The following is a 17497-nucleotide window of genomic DNA, read 5'->3' as shown; positions in this document are numbered from 1 at the left end:
ATCGCTATATTGCCTCCAGTAAATATTATTTTCTCCACAACTCGTTCGTCCAACAAGACCGATAATGGATGCTCTTGGAGCAAGCAGAAGAGCCACTCGTTAAACGCACTAACGATTTGTACTTTGCTTTATCTTTCTCTTGGATGATAAATAATACACCATATCCCCGTACCGTTGCAGAGCGCGAGGACTATCGGTACAGCGGCAGCGAGAACGAGGAGGAGGAACCAGCCCTGGCCGGTGAGCCGTCCTCGATAGTTCAAGCACCAGGTGGCGACACCCTCAGACGTAACTTCCAACAGATCCAGGAAGGTCGAACGCTCACCCAGGACGTGCCACAGCCACCGGCCAAGGACAAGGGACGACGGGAAATTCCCGAGCCTGGACCGCCGGCTAGACCGGCTATTCCGCACAGACTGATCGGTAAGCGAGAACTTTGAGTGGCCCGAGTCTTTGCGACCAGGTTTAAAACACCAGGATGCCGCACTCCGGGGGGATTCGGACCCTCGTTCCTTATTGCATGTCTTTGCCATTGGTACTTTCTAACCTGCAGTGGTGCCAGACCCACAGCCACCGTCGCGACCCTTGCCCCCAACGCCAAGAGACGATCCACGTCAGCCGCACAAGGTCTCCACGCCACCTTCGAATCACCAAGCGCCGTCGAGCGGCGGCGGAAGTGCCGCTGGCTCCGGCGGGCAGTCAGCACCGCAGAGAAACAGTCAGATATTTAAACCAATGGTAAGGAACGTCCTTTATACTTTTACTGGTCATGCCCTAAACATTAGTTATGCCATGCGTATGCACACGACTTACTTTCTATTGCTCAGATGAACAAGGGCCCAGCAGGAGACGCGTTCAATTATGATCTCTCTACTCCCAGCCATTTGGATCTCAATGGGATTGGGACTTGCGCTCACAGACACTATCGATTCTATTTCGAGTTATTAGCTCACTCTTGAAATTCTCGAATTCTGGTCTTACCCAAGGAACTCCTAGGAGATATGGAGAAGATCGTTTACACGAGTAGCACGAGAATATAATCACACAGCTGCCACTGGTGATGCTGCTCCGTTAATGCTGCCAGAGATCTGGTCAATTGATTATCTGTTTTTAGCTCTTTTTTTTCTCTCAATCAAAATATGTAATGCCTATGGCATATCTAACATTGTTCTTATGGTGGCTCGTGGCCATTTTACCCTTAAAGCCAGTCTCACGGTTCTCTTACTTCGCTCTCTGTACATCTGACTTGTTTCTCTTTTTTTTCTCTCTCTCTCTTATCTTTGTCCCTTTTCTGTCTGTCATACGAATCTCGCAATTTCACGTTAGAATTCACGACCTACGTTAACGTGCCTATAGTGCGCCGGACACAGCACTTGTCTCATTAAGCACTGCCAGCCCCGGCGGCGTCCCGAGGCTTCGCCACGTCTCGAGGTTAAGAACTTTTAATCAATTTGACAGTCAAAGAATATATATATTTTTTCTTACAGTCAACGCGATAAAGACTCATTGTTACGCGCCTGTCACGTGTACTTCTCGGGGCGAAAACAATCGTTTCTTTCTTAGACGATTATCGTCGTCCCTGACTCGGGAAATACGATGGCAATTGGTATTACTGAAACAAGCGATACGTTCGCGCTCTTTTTATTAGATTATTGGCTTTCTGCCGCCTTGCGAAACGTACTCCGGATACACGAGGGCGGAGCTTTTTGCGGCACGGAACAAAAATTGTTTTTGTCCACCCCGCTTGGCGCCAGATGTCGCGCGCACGTATCTCTTATCAAAGACACGTGCACAAATATAGAAAATCCTAGATAAAAGCCTGTTGCGTTTGGCTTTGGAATGTATTTGGTTTTTCTCTTTTTTTTTTCATGTTCATGTACTGTAGCTGCCGCCGAGGAGGCCGGAGGTAAGAAGACAACACGACCTTCTTCTAGTTCTTCAAGTTTCTTCGCCGCTCTGTCTTCCTCGCCTTACTCTTTGTTCTACCTTCATGGATTTTTCTGTTTAATTTTTTTTTTTTTCTTCATTTTTCAAATACCGTCTCACCGGCAACACTACTCGTTATACATCTGCCACTGTGCATCCACTGTTACACTCAACTGCGCACGGCGTTTATACTCGTTCACGCTTTAACAATGTTATCACGACGTCCTTGTCATTTTAATGTACGATAAAACTCGATTATTTCAAATGAAAGCAGAAAGGACGATGAATCTCGTAGATTCCATCTGTCGATCGCACAGACTGTTAACGAAATTAATTTGGATGATCATACGTCATTGGTTGTCATGGAATCAGATGGATGCATCTAAACTAACCCAGATGTACGTGGCTCATGGTAAAGGAAAGCTTTGTCGGAGTAATATTACCTGTTTGCTAGTCCAGTGCTTATATATTAATCAATCATTAACAAATATCAGTATCGATCCATAAGTCATTAACGTGGGAAGCCAATGGAACACTGTGATCGTACCTATCGATGATCCATCGACTAACAAGTCGTCGCGTCGAAGGTCCCAGGTCTATCCCTAACGAATCTACAAAGGGCCCAAAGACTTGATTGGGAGCGTCCTGGACCGTTCTTGCGACACCTCTCAGTGGGTCCTGGATAGATTCTTATGGATGGACCAGGACCTCGACGGCTTCTGTAATACTAGGATGTGGTGTCTCGGCAGTGACTAACAGGGTCGTGTGTGTGTGCGGGTGGTAGGACTTGGACATGCTGGCTGCTCAACTCAACGAGCTTGGTGTGTCGCAGGGCCCTGAGGCCCCGCCGAGGCCCAACAGGCAGCACAAAACGTCTGCGCCCCCGGCATCGACATCCGTGTCGAATTCGGCGCCTAGCAACGAGCAGAACAGCAAGCAGATGCCACAATCTTCCAGTATTCTCGATCAAGTAAGCACGTGGAAGCTATTGGACTTCTTTGTTGATCAATTGTCATTTAATAATAATGAGCTACTGCTAATCCAACTTTACTCCGTGCACTTTGCGTATGCAGCGCTATCTGCTTTTTTTTTTTGACTACTTCGCTCTCTCGATCACTTTGCCACTACAATTTGACAATTCGATCTGCCTATGTGTTGGGGAATCTTGTGTTACCCGGAACAACTTTTTTTCTTTTCCTTTTAGGCACTGTCAATCGAAAGTGACAGCGACGACGATATCGAGGATCCCAGCGGAAGCAATATGAGGAACGACGGAACCTTGTTGGCCAGTGATCCACCCAAGCCACTGTTAGTATAACGTTCAGTCGATTATACGATAATTTAATAATCGTTGGTTCATTGTCCTTCGTCACTGTCATGCTCTTCATACGTCTTGCTATCACTTCCGGTAATGAACCAATGTACTCTATTGGAACGCCTGTTCGTCCTGGAGTCACGAATCGTTGTCAGGCGCTCGTAACAGGCTTTCCATGTTAATATTTATATTTCAATGTAATTATTACTAATGCCATTCTTATCGTCCTTATTCCCATTTTGTTTTACCTCATCGAAACTCATCAATTTCATCGCGGTTCATCATCATCATCATCATCATCATCATCTGCTCTGCACACCCGTCATCGCTTCATCAATCCCGGTCTTTATTTTTGCCGCTCCAGCCCTGAATTTTCTCCTTTCAGACCGTCGTCGGACTCGTCCCACAATGCTCAGAATTCTCACCACGAAGGTAAGCCAAAAGGTAGGAGAAACGTATCGACTTTCTTTATTACTCTTATACTAATATATATTACAATTTTATTCCAATTGTCATTTTCAGTCCTGCCTATTGATACATTTTTAATTACTTGATTCAAATACATATACATACACCTAACTCGAATCTTCTTTACCGACAGGTGGCGCACCAAATCGACCTCTGCCCCCAACACCCGACGAGGAAGAATCGGGCGATCGCACCTTAGTCATGAAACGAGTAAGTAATCCAAATTTTGCTTCTTATCGTATCCTGCAACCCAGACTCACGTAGCACTGATAATCACTTTTTATTTTTTATTTTTTTTTCACCCTTACAAAACGCAACTGCCGTGTACAAGTCATTACTTATCACATCGTGTATCTCTTGAACGTTCTTGCAACCGAGTATTATCTATATTGTGGGACATTTTATCTTACGACTCTGGAAACGCTCGCTCTTCGCCCGAAGATCGACGCCAATTTCCGATTTCATAATAAAGCATCCTCGCGATTTATTCTTATACCGACGAGATGGGAATAAAAAAATTTTTTTTTTTTTTTTTTTTTTTTTTTTTTTTTTTTTCAAAATCAATCCCATTGGGATCATTCACGTTATAGCTGTAATATCACAGTGAAGAATCAATGTTCACTTTTGAAATTGGACTTTTGGGATACGATTTCTTTTCGTTGTTAATTCTTGTCTTTATCCTTGACCAGTGGCTTTTCCAAAAAGTCGGAGGGGAGAGATTTCTGTCTGTATACATATATATACACACACACACTGTATAAGTAGTTTATGTGTGCCGATGGTTATCGTACACCTCTGTTATCTGTATCCTATCTGTATTTGTGTATATGTATATACACACACGGTATATGTGCATATACTATAAATATATATATATATATATATACGCACATTATATTTATATATTTCACGTAATTTAAGTGTCAGTAGCACTTTGCCTCGATGTTCACGCTTCACATACGAGACGACGTGACACGTTGCTTTTTTTCTTTTTTTTTTTTTAATTAAAAAAATATTTTTTTAAATGTCCACACAAGGACACGTTTCTTATCACGTACATGTATGCTCTCCGTTGAGTCAGAATTTTCCTCGTTTTCACTAAAAATTAACCTTGCCCGCCGTGCGAGGATATCCAAGTCAGCGGGTGCTCAGCGACGATGAAGTTGAATGATTTTTCGAAAAATTTAATGTCGCGTCTGTGGCTCGTTTGGGTCTGAAAAATGTACACTGTTTCAGAGCACAGTGAATATATGCCAGAGACGACGTGTAAGAGTGTATTAACGGTGACGGGATAAGAGGAAAATTCAACTATGGGAGATCCTGTGCTTGTCCTTCTTTTTCCTTTCTCCTCCTTGTCACCGGTGGGAAGAACAAAGGCAAAAGGAAGGAGAAGATCTCTGTCGCGAATGAGAGGAAGGGATCGTGCTGCATTATCTACATTTACTATTAGCGTTATTTATTTTTAACTTTTTTTTTTTGTTTTCTCGTTACATCTCCTTCACTTACCTTGTTCGTAGCTAATTCACTGGCATCCATTACCACGTTCACGCTCGTGTTATCCAGGAGTCTCGTTGTCACTAAAAAAAAAAAAAAAGTAAAGAAATATGCATTTACATGTGCAATTGCAGACAGTACCCATCACCTCGACAGGCTGTTATACCCAACTGATCAATCCTCCTGGTGCAACAAGTCCGCTGTCAGTTGTCCTTCCTCATGTACGAATTTTCATCACATATCAATTTTAACAATTGCATAAACTCTCTGGCACCCAGTACCGACTGACGGCCGCACGACGATCGTTTAGGATCTTGTAGCGTTGCGGACGTAGGAAAATAAAGTACATGGTATTCACGTTAAGTAACCCAAAGAACGGACGTTTACCTGGACGTAGATAGAGAATCTCTAGTTCGTATAAAATCAACGGTCAGGAATCCCGTGATCGAAGTCACGCACGACGTCCTCTAGTCGCGTGATGAAAAAAAATTATCAGACTCGTGAATCGACGGAGCGAGAGTTTGGATTTGGGGGGGAAAAGAGCAAGGAAGGTTCGAGGAGGGTAACTATCGAAAGGAGACGAAAAAAAAAAAATGGATATACATTAGCGAGATAATAGCCCTCCAATTCCACCCACCCACTCACCGTCCCTAAGATCCACAAATTTTCCACCGACGTCAGGAATATTATGCATGTATCTTTTTTTTTTTTGTCATTTCTGTCATTATCCGCCCGCGTAGAAACTTAATCAGCCGGACGATAAAGCGGGAAACAACCGTCGCTCGGAAATAGACGAGCAGCTGCTCCTGAAGGAGTGGGACTTTACCCGCTTCTTTCAAGGATTTAACGAAAGGTTGGATAAAATGAAACAGGAGGTGGCAAGCAAGTCGAGTAGCGAGGAGCGTTCGTCGACCGCCACGTCATCGTCGAGCGACAGGACCCTAAAGCGCGGTACGATGATCGACGGTACGAGCGGTGGCGCCACCTCGACGGCGACTACGGGAACTACGACGAACAGCAGCGCTTCGCACAAGAAGCGCGAGAGCCACCATCAGCAGCATCATTCGCACAATCATCAGAATCAGCCGAAGCCGCTTCACAGGCGACAGGAGTCGGACTCGAAGCTCTCGAATGGACCGTTCAGCCGTGCCTTCAGGAGAGAGAACTCGGACTTCTTCCCGTCCACGAGGCATTCCGCGTACCTTCACAAGTCCGACTCGAAAGCCAGTATATTCGCGAGCGGCAATCGTCGCGGCAGCGAGATCAGCGTGGCCGGTATATCGGGCCCTGGTAAGAAGAGCGCGCCCGGGGAACCGGTACTCACTGACTTCTCGTTTGGCGAGCGGCCCCAGAGGCCGAGGAGGGAGAAAACCGAGAGCGAGATCGTCTTTCGCAATCGGCAGGATTTACGGGAACAGCTGGAGGCCCGACGGCTCGACGTCGAGGCACGTTTCTCGCGCGAGGCCGAGAAAATGCGGAGACGGAGTTGTAGGCCGCTGGAGGCCTCCGATACCGGGACGATTAAGTCGACGGCTAGTACCACGGCTAGCGAGTACAGCCCTGTGACTCAGGTCAGTCCCACCCTGCCAGATCTCCCCAAAACAAAATAATAATAATAATAACAGCAACAACCTACCGCAATCAATTGTACAGCAGACTGTGTCAGAGAACAGGATATATGTATATATTATATATGTCATTGTGATATATCGTATATCGTGTACCTGTATGCCAGAGAGCAAGCAAACGCTACTAAATACGGGATATTCTTGTATTCGTAAACGCCTCTTTCGTATAACTTCGTATATGCAGCCGAGGACTGAGCGTCGTATTTTTTTTTTTTTTTTTTCACCTAACCCAACCTAACCTTGTACAGGAGACTCGCATAACGTTTCTTTCTGACGTACATTAATATTATATATTTAACTCGATCCACCCCATAAACCGTATATACATGTATATGGTGTCTGTCTCTAATTTCTTTTTCCATCTAACTGCTGTCCTGGGTTCTCCTGTAGTCCCCTTTAACTTCCCGTCGGTTCTCTCTCTTTCTTTTTTCTCTCTACCTTTTCAATCTTTTCCTCACTTTCAGCCAATTCACACTCTTTCATTGTTATACTCGAGCTGGCCCCGTAAGCCGACTCCTCCTTTACTGTCCTATTTTATCTTAGCCAATACAGGCTTTACGTCACGCAGTCTGAGCATCCATTGTGACCTCAGTGAGGCCTAGACATTCGTTATTTTCTTTTGCCCTTGGAGTTTATATATATATGTGTGTATATAAATTATGGTATACTGTATAGGGGGGGCAGGGAGGGGTGGCAGGCTCAGGGCGCTATCTGGATGATATAACTTATACGGGATAAAATAGAAAAGTCGCTTTTTTCAAATAAGAAAGAAGATTCGTCTTGCTTTGAAAAAAAAAATTTTTTTTTTCTCTCTCTCTCCCCCCCTTAAATCTGAGGATCGACGATTTTTCGGAGGTCTTATGAAAAATTGACACTTTATGTATATCGTTCAATTTCAGTCGCTCCTTTGTCTCTGTCGGTGCTTATTACTTTATGTATACATATATATATATATACACACACATTTGTAACTCCTCTGACTACCACGTGTTTGACCTCCGCCCTTGCCTTCCTTTATTTTTTTTTTATGGCCTATCGACCCTACTCCAAAAGGTGTCTTTTCTACGCAACGATTTAATCTCGACATTCCTCTGGGGAATCCTTGGAAATTCCCTCTGTCCTCTCTCTCTCTCTCTCTCTCTCTCTCTCTCTCTCTCTCTTTCTCTCTCGTGTCCCTGAACGAAAAACAAAGAGACAACACTTCCCCGTAATTTCGTCCAATCCAACGAAAAAATTAGAAGAAACATACACCTCGCATATCACTGTTATTCAGCTTTCTACTAGCTTTGACTTAGCTTATCGCGCTTATCATAGGCGCCCCCTTAGGCAATCGACCCATGTATACAGTAATACCTTCTGGTAATTATAGTTTGGTGAGCGTTATTAATTATATATATATATATATATATACACATCTCATAGAGGCTAGTCGACAAGAAGCTACAGTGCTTTTCACTAGAGGCGCATCCACCGTTCTTTGCCATAAGTTTAAATGTTTTTTTTTTCTTTTCAACATCTTCTTCACGCACAATACGCTGGCCCGAGGATTCGTAATACCCGTTAGCGTGAGCTGTTAAATGAATTATTTTGATAATCAACGTAGAAGCGATAATATTAATTTCTTCGAGAAATTCCCTCGAGATCATTCAGGTACTTTAGGTCCAAAGTCGATTGATCCTTGAGATCGATCTGTCAAGTGAAATTCTTTACACTTTTCTCTTTAGTCTCGCTCTCTCTCTTTTCTGCAATTTCATTTCATTCCCTTTCCCCTCCATCTCTAAATTCTCTCGTCCCTAAATTAATCGATTAATCAACTGACCAATTAATTGCGCTCTGCTGCCCGGCATTAACGAAATTGGAGCAGACGGCACGCAGCGTGTCCTTTTTTACTGCCGGTACTTTATTTCGAGTCATTCGCGTTAATTAGATGAAAATTAATTAAGCGCTGAACTTGTTCTCTGTTAATATTTATTTCTATCTCGCTGTCTCCTTCTCTCTTTAATCCTTTGGTAGCGGATTATACATTTATTCTCTCTCCTTCTTACTCTTTGTTTTATATATATGTATATTACATACACACGGATAATGATAATACAAATATTATTAATACCTTTTTTGAATCTGGCCTGTGGGAATAACCGCATGGACATATTAATTTTGGGAGTGTAAGAGATCTTTTTTTTATTTTTTCCATAATCTCGTAGAGACAATAGCCTTTAACAATGTAGATACTGATTATACCATTAATACGTACGCGAGTCGTACAGCCGATAACAAAAGTTTCGTCGAACCCACCGCAGCCATGTAAATTCGATAACCACGCGGAAAGCGGGTTCTTTCGGAGATAGAAAAAGTTTTGGCGTTGGAGGACGTGGAGGGGGAAGAATGTGAAATATTGTTCAAATTTTAGTTTCAAAAAAAAAAAAAATGTAAAAAATGTAAAATATTTCGCTACTCCGAGTCGATTGGCCACGGTGGGCTGCTCGAGACCGCGTGTTCGATCGAAAATAACCCCGTTGTGTTTTGTGCTAACAAAAATGAAAATCCAAAAAAAGCGAGACCGACCAATAAGGTCTCTGTCCAAAATATCCGAACTCTTGACCTGCCCCCCCCCAGCCACCTTATGCGAAACCCCGTTTCACCTTTCACTGTCCACGTGTCGAAGGAGAATTTTGAAAAGCAGGAGCCAAAGAAACGCCAGGCCAAGATCCTACTGGAAAGGATATGCCGATCGGACGTGATTATAGACCGAGGTGTCTGGAGCCACGTTAATTTCTACGCCGGCACCATAAATACGTATGGAGCGTAAAGATGCCCGGAGAAGATAATGAGGAATGTGAAATTTTGTCGTGTAAAGAAATCGTCACGCGGGATAACTGTGACAAGAGGAAGAGGAGAACGGATAATGAGAATATTAATGATTAATGAGAAAAGTGAGGTTAGAGTGGACGCGAGTCTTACAGTGGGAGAAGAGAGAGAGAGAGAGAGAGAGAGATGCGAATAAGAAAGAAAAGAGGAAAAAAAGTAATACACGAAACACGGCGTTTCTACAATTTGGCATGGACGAGTCGAATTGAAATTTTCGAAAAAAATCGAATCGCCAAGTCAATGAATTCATGGAAGGATCATTAAAATTTTTCACGGCTCTACCCACGGATCGGTTTTGGTAGTCGTGACAGTTTTGCATGAATCGGAGAAAAAAAAAATAGAAATGCTTGTACATAGAGGACGAGTGTCGGAAGAAGGAAAGAAAAAGGAAAAAAAAAAAAGAAAATGCTGTCAATGGCCCTACCGACTATTATTTACCTACTATGGCATTGCCTCACACGCCTCTTGCTGCTCTTTATTTTTTGTTGCCTTTGTCCTTTGTTTTTTTTTTTTTTTTTTTTTTTTTTTTTTTTTCAATTTTCATTCGTTTTACCTAATCACTCATTCACTTCTGTGCGATTCATTTTTGTTCATCAACCTGTTCTTTACAGTTACCCATATTTTATTGTCTTCAAGACACAATGGATAAGCTGTTATATTAAATGCCCACCGATAGCACGTGGTTTCTGTAGTTCAGTATCGTTCCCATGTACAACGCGCACGAGTAATCCCTTAATACTCGATTAACGTTACTTTCGGAGTTGCGTCAGCGCTAGTCACGATAACACAATTAACGCGATTTCGTAAAGCTTTTCGATAGTGATGGTATTTGGGGGTGGGGGCTGAGATTTACATTAATTGTTTTATAAAAAAAAAAAAAAAAAAAAAAAAACAGTGGCGCCCCCCCACTCGAGGAGCATGCTTGTCTTGTTTTCTTGTCTTTGAGCGGCAAGAAAAGGAAAGAACCAGATCCACGTCGTTTCGTCCAGTGCAAAATAACGATAAATGTTTGTTAATGACAGAGAACGAGAGGGATTTATATATACTTTTTGTATAAGTCATTGCGAGTAATGAAATGTGTAAGAAAAAAATTTAATTTTTTTTTTTTTTTTTTTTTTTTTTTGAAAACATGAATTCATACCCATTACGTTACTCGCAGTTTCTTTTTTTGACTCTCGTGCGTTCATCCTTATTGTATGTTTTTTTTTTGTTCTGTTTGTGCTACCGCTACCGTTCTTGTTAGTCATGTGCGTTTTGTATGCGTTGTGTTGTGCTTGGCTATAGCTGTCATGTATCCAATTGCGTTTTGACGTTGTTCTTGCACATCTTTGTTAATTGTCTTTGTTGGTTATGTATCTCGTCCTACGTGTCCCTCTCACTTGTACTAACTTACACTCACGTCTGAACAGTCTCCTGACACGATTATTTTTTCTCGTTACGTTGGCATGACTGCGAAATTTTATTCTTTAATTCACCTTAGTCGTTAAGGCGATACGACGGATATCTTCTCGAACGTTCCTTTGGAACGTTGGGATTTTTTCTTAATTATATTATTCCTTGATCATTATCTTGACCGACCTGTCGTGTCATAGGTCATAGTGTATACCGAGTCGAGTAATTGTTTCTTGACACTGGTACCTTCCTCTTTATTGATAGAATTTAGCATTTACTATCGTTAACTTGTCAATCGAGCTTGCGTCATGCTGTCCTTATCATTTTTACACGAACTCCGCGCTATGCTGTCTTTCTCACCCTTTTTTGTTTCTTCTTCTTAATTTTAAACTCCAAAGAATCTTTATTTTTATCCTTTACTTCATTTCTCTTTAAAGCTCCGAGACTCTTTTCCTCTTTCATTTCCAAAGCCTTCTTGAGACTTTGCTCTTTCTCTTTTGTTTTCTCCTTTTATCCATACGCGTACTCTCTCTCTCTCTCTCTCTCTCTCTCTCTCTCTCTCTCTCTCTCTCTCTCTCTCTTTCTTCTCCTTCGTCCTATCTTCTATTTTTCTTTTATTATTCTCTCTGTCTCTGCACGACGTACCTCGAGCTCCGTCAAACGACTGAATTCATGAATGACACAGGACCCCAGTTGACTTCTCTCGCAAGAGTTCAGCTGACAGACCGTCGACCACGTGGGTATCTCGATCTAGTCTGCGATAATAAACACAAGAGACGCCTGTATCCATTATAGATATCGAGGAGGAAATAATTTTTGAATTTTCAAACATACAATTTACTCACGAATTCAGACTTTGATGTCTCGCTGGTCACGTTCCGCCTGAATACTTCACAAGATAATACTCCGTGTGTACACTACCTTTATAGATTAGCAATTTCCCGCTTCCTTTGACGTTTCCTCGTCGATCCTTATGAATTCTCATCGATACCGACGACATTTTACAGAGTCGAGAAGGCGATCGACGTGGCGGTGAGTTCCAGCGATCGGACTCCTCGCCAGGTTCACGGCCGAGCTCGGTACTTCCTGACCTATTGACATCGTCGCCAGGTCAACGCCAGGACAAGTCGACTAGCGAGGAGGTCAGATAAGAATGTGCATTTCTTCTAAACAAGAAAGAACAATGCCGGATTACGTATATATAGAACAATTTTTTATCTCTCTTTTTTTTTTTTTTTTTTTTTTTTTTTTTTTTTTTTTTTTTTTTTTTTTTTTTTTTCTTTTCTTTTATCTCTCTCACTCTCTTTTTTTTTCTCTCTCTATATCTACCTTGTTTGTTTGTTTGTTTATTTATTTATTTTTTTTTTTTTAATAGAGACGACACCCTTTCACGTACACCTACCGACTGTCTGTCGAATACATATGGTGGCTTACTCGAGTGACGTCCTTCGTTTTTGCGCCACACAAGAATCTGGCAAGAGGAGAGGATTTTTGACTCGTCGAGGAACCATGAATACTCTTGCCAGGCACTTGTGGACGAGACTGTACATCGAGCCACGAGGACGAAGGATCTATATTATTTTCTTATATTGTAAATAAGTAAAATTAATGAAACTCTGTTATCGATCGATCCTTCGTTTTCTTGGATCGTCGTGTCTCCGGCCGAGCTTCAGTTTCGAAATATTCATAGCGATCGCTTGGACACGTCGTGTTACCGTTCTTCGTTTCTTTATAATTTAATACTGTTTATTCGTTCATTTTTTTTTATTTTTTTTTTTTTTTTTATTATACATACGACATTTACGTTTCTCTCGTTCTGTCTCTACTTGATTAAATACCTTTTTTTTTTTGGACCTAGCGATAGAGAGATTCCGTCCTTGCATCTTTGAAGAAGTAGCTACTCTTTCTCTCTCTTTCTCTCTCTCTCTCTCTATGTTATATGTATTATATGTGTATACATATATATTATTTTTTTGGTTCCCACTATTGTACTCTCTTGTTCTGTCACGTGCGAATTATAATATGCCAAGCGAACGATCCAGCAACTGTCCTCGTGGATCCTGATTGCTGGATCGATCGATCCGAAGGAGCACGAAACGCGGATAGAAAAGTTAAAAGCCAAAAATGAGTGTGTTATTCAGGGAGAAAGCCAAGCCCCTTCTCAATTGTTTAATAGGCGATCGTGGTATGTCAAATTAATGTAAAAGAGATTCCGAAAAGTGACGAGGGTTCAGAGAGATAACCCCCGAACGTAGAAAAATCATATGAGTATTTATTGTTTCCTTTGGACAATATCGTTCGAGTAATTTTTACGTTAGAAATCTTGCGTAACTCTTATCAAGTGTCTGTTATCATAATTTGTGGCTTTCTCGCACGTCCAGGAGACGCGTGCGTGACACGCGTCAACTAGGACGTGGATTTTGTGTAATTTTTCATGTTGGAATAAGTGAGAAAAAAGAGGGTAACACGCAGACGTAGCAATTAGGCCAATCCGAGACGCGAGTAATTGCGTTTGAGAGAGACAAAAAAAAAAGGAAAAGAAAAATTGAATGAAAATGAATAATAGTGTAAAGGATAAAGGAAAATCAGCGTGACTAATTCAGGATTATGTTGTGTGTTGTGGGACTCGCGGGAGCTCTAACTCGAAGGGCAGGGCCCTCTACTGACCACCCCAATCCCAATACTAATTGCAATGTAAGTATTTCATTCATCTACATCAATTCAGTGTCGACTTGGCCATGAACTTTCTGAGGGGACCTGGAGGAACCATTTTGTTTTAGTCTATCACTTTCTCTCTCTCTCTCTCTCTCTCTCTCTCTCTCTCTCTCTCTCTGTCACTATGATTTGTTACTTTGGTATCCTTATTGATCTGTCTGTTGATAAAACTCTATTAGAACCTCTTAAACTCATTAGATAGTTTGGAATGCTGTTTCAATTTGACGGTGTTCTAGATCTTTCTGTTTTGATATTGTTTTTGTTTTTTGTATATAACATTTTTGTTTTCTTACTTTCTCATATCTCCCTCTCTTCTTATGATTCTTGTACGGTTTTTCCTGATGACTCTTACTTTTGGATGTCCTCCTTGGGACACTCCTCTGGACGTCCTTTGTATTGTCCATTTGTTTTCTATGCTTAACCGATATTGTGTAATAATCTGTATTTGTTATGTTTCATTTGTCAAGTTGCTCAGCGGATTGAATTAAATGATTATTGGTGAAGGGGATTGTGAGTGAGGAGTATGATAAATTGATAAAATAAAGAGATGGGAATTAGTCTTGAGTTAGTGGAATCCCATGGGACATTGAAGATTATATCGGGGTGGAGAGAAATGGGTATAGAAGATGAGATGGTGGTCTGGTGTAAATTCTTTGTTTTTTTTTGCACAAATTGAAAATGTAGCAGAGTTGGGCTTCGAGAACACATGATACATGAAAAAAGAAAATGAGGCTACGGTAGTGATGATTAAAATTTCAGCATCGACCACCCTGATGTATCTTGCTTCCTTCTTTAAGATCCTTTGCCCTACTTTCCTTCAAGGGTTGTTTGTTATTCTCTTTCGTTGCTTTGTATATATATATTTGTTTTACTTAATTTCAACGTTATTACTGTTATATTGCCATTTAAAATTCTTTGAGTACAATCTTGCATCTTGGTACCTTTGACATTTTGTTTTCTACTTTTTTAATTATCTCAGACTCTCTCTCTTTGTTTTGCTTTCATTTGACTCTTTTTACCATTCAAGATTACAATCCACCTTTTCTTCCTATTCAATTGGCTTCTCCTATGCGTGGCTTGACTGATAATTTATTCTTGCTCACTAACCTCTGATAACGAGTCTAGATGTTTGGACAGTATGGGGCATTTTTTTTCTACCTGGAGGAGAGTTATCAATCGAATAGATTGATTTAGATCTATTTGGGAAAACGTCTAACCCCTACCTTACTTTGTAATTTGATATTCAAGCATCCTGGCACACTAATCCAATTCTGGTGGATAAAACGAGGAGACGGTGAACTAATTAATGTAGTTCATTAAGACTCGGTCTGGATGATTAATCAGTGCTGCTAATTGATAATAACTGAATTGAATTACTCCACCGTCTTCGTCGGCGATATCCATTAAATCAAAATACTTGAGTCGAATACGCGAGGAACCTGACAATTCATGAGGTTGTATCTGTTGCAGTACCGACAAGCAGTAAAATCACCTCCTCTTGCGCTCCAACAGAAGCAGAGGTCCTTCCTGACCTTTGGCTTCGGCGCTGGACCTGCCAGGAGGGAGTCCCACGTGAACGTCAACGTGACACCCACGAGTCACGACCTGGCCTCGGACACACCTGAGATACGCAAGTACAAGAAGCGCTTCAATAGTGAAATTCTCTGTGCTGCCCTCTGGGGTGAGTATCCCAAGGGATATCCTTAAAAGATAGAGGGACGGATTCATTTGTCTCTTTGGAGCGGAGTAAATAAATGTTCTTTTCGCTGCTTTTGTCACCAGGTGTGAATCTACTCATTGGCACTGAGAATGGATTGATGCTGCTGGACAGGAGCGGTCAGGGTAAGGTGTATCAGCTGATCAGCAGGAGACGGTTTCAGCAAATGGAAGTCCTCGAGGGACAGAACATCCTCATCACCATAAGCGGAAAGAAGAATAGAGTACGAGTTTATTATTTGTCCTGGCTGAAGAGCAAGATCCTACGTACCGACGGGCACAGCGACGTGAGTCTCAGTAACCTGGAACCAGGATGACCCAGTTGGTACCCCTGGAGAACAGTGAGACTCATACGACTTTTTGTAATTTCAGCAGCAAGTGGAGCGACGCAACGGATGGATAAACGTCGGCGATCTCCAGGGCGCCGTACACTTCAAGATAGTCAAATACGAGCGAATAAAGTTCCTCGTTATCGCCCTCAAGGACTCGATAGAGATCTACGCCTGGGCACCAAAGCCCTACCACAAGTTCATGGCCTTCAAATCGTTTGGAGAACTCGCCCACAGGCCACTCCTCGTCGACCTCACCGTTGAGGAGGGCACCAGGCTCAAAGTCATCTACGGGAGTGCCGATGGGTTCCATGCCGTCGACCTGGACTCCGCTACTGTCTACGATATCTATCTACCCAAGCACGTGAGTTATCATCCTCGGGTACTAGTCAGACAGCACTGTTCCTCAGCTTGTTACAATACTGTTCCTTGCTCTTCTTCGCGCAGACTCAAGGCCCCATTTGTCCCCACTGCATCGTCATGCTACCCAACAGCAACGGGATGCAGCTGCTCCTCTGTTACGACAACGAGGGCGTATACGTGAACACTTACGGCAGGGTATCGAAAACCATGGTCTTGCAATGGGGCGAGATGCCTACGAGCGTCGCGTACATTGGCACCGGGCAGATAATGGGCTGGGGAAACAAGGCCATCGAGATCCGGAGTGTCGAGAGTGGACACCTGGATGGCGTCTTCATGCACAAGAAGGCTCAACGGCTCAAGTTCCTTTGTGAACGTAACGATAAGGTACGCTAGATTTTATCACTGAACTCAACGTCCGTACCTGGTGAAACATTTACCTGACGAACGTCCTCTCACATTGATGCTCTTTACGTCTTCCGCAGGTGTTCTTCTCCTCGGCGAAAAGCGGAAGCTCCTGTCAGATCTATTTCATGACATTGAATAAACCCGGCATGGCCAACTGGTGATCCCGAATTAGGCCACGCCTGGCCCCACCATCGTCGCGAGTATCATCATCATCACCAGCATATCCACCGCGTGTACTAGGATACTGTCCGGTACGTCCCTTGACTCACTGTTCACTGCCAGGTGCTACTATGACTGGAATGACACGGTGCACTCATCGGCATCAACGTAACAACAGCAACAGCAACGGCAGACCGCAGTACTTGCTCCACTCGTTCCAAAATACCCAAAGGACACTGAACGTCATCAATCTCCTTGTAAAAAGGTTTCTATGCTTTTTTATGTGCCCCTGCAGTAACAGCACCCCGTGCAGCAGCGTCTAGTGATAGGAAATAGAATGAAGAAGTAATATAACGTGTGGCGAGATATTACGAATGGGAGAGAGACAGAGCTGACGACGATTACTATATGGCTAAGGAGCCTCTGTCTGGAGCTTCCTCGAGAACTTTTCGTTTTCCGGGGGTTATACGTATTATATATAAAGATATGTACCATCGTCACATCGTCTTACTGTTCTTCGTCCCCGAAGAAAGAGGGGAAAAAAAGAAAGGAAGAAAATCCATGAGAATTCGTTTGGTTTTCCCTTACGTTTTCTTCTGATCTTCCTGCCTCGCCGGAAGTCACGGGGGAAAAAATAGCGTGTCTGCGTTTTTCTCGTATACAGTAAGTTCTGCGCGTGGGCCGACAGCAGGCTCTTTTTTTTTTTTTTTTTTTTTTTT

The 17497-nt window shown here is 42.5% G+C and overlaps 1 protein-coding gene across 21 annotated transcripts in view; it reads left to right on the top strand.

Annotated features, from left to right (window-relative positions):
• Positions 1-17496, top strand: part of LOC107271923 (serine/threonine-protein kinase mig-15) — a 37832-nt gene extending 20336 nt beyond the window's left edge. Inside the window, exons 8-21 of one of the 21 annotated variants that reach the window (XM_015748523.2) lie at positions 181-423; positions 563-738; positions 1886-1906; positions 2711-2896; positions 3131-3234; positions 3606-3673; positions 3843-3919; positions 5944-6774; positions 12099-12233; positions 15277-15487; positions 15589-15809; positions 15898-16215; positions 16299-16598; positions 16697-17495. In XM_015748523.2, the coding sequence (XP_015604009.1) occupies positions 181-423; positions 563-738; positions 1886-1906; positions 2711-2896; positions 3131-3234; positions 3606-3673; positions 3843-3919; positions 5944-6774; positions 12099-12233; positions 15277-15487; positions 15589-15809; positions 15898-16215; positions 16299-16598; positions 16697-16780 (2975 nt within the window). In that variant the 3' untranslated portion in view covers positions 16781-17495. Of the gene's footprint in view, positions 1-180; positions 424-553; positions 739-1885; positions 1907-2710; positions 2897-3130; positions 3235-3605; positions 3686-3842; positions 3920-5943; positions 6775-12098; positions 12234-15276; positions 15488-15588; positions 15810-15894; positions 16216-16298; positions 16599-16696 lie in introns of all 21 variants that reach the window. The other 20 variants (XM_015748513.2, XM_015748509.2, XM_015748519.2 and 17 more) reach the window with 20 other exon arrangements.
• The last annotated feature ends 1 nt before the right edge of the window (position 17497 follows it).

This window comes from Cephus cinctus, unplaced genomic scaffold (genome assembly GCF_000341935.2).
Source record: "Cephus cinctus unplaced genomic scaffold, Ccin1 Ccin1_scaffold1062, whole genome shotgun sequence".
Taxonomy (NCBI): domain Eukaryota; kingdom Metazoa; phylum Arthropoda; class Insecta; order Hymenoptera; family Cephidae; genus Cephus; species Cephus cinctus.
The sequence above is the reverse complement of the archived record's forward strand: the minus strand, read 5'-3'. Positions and strand labels throughout refer to the sequence as shown.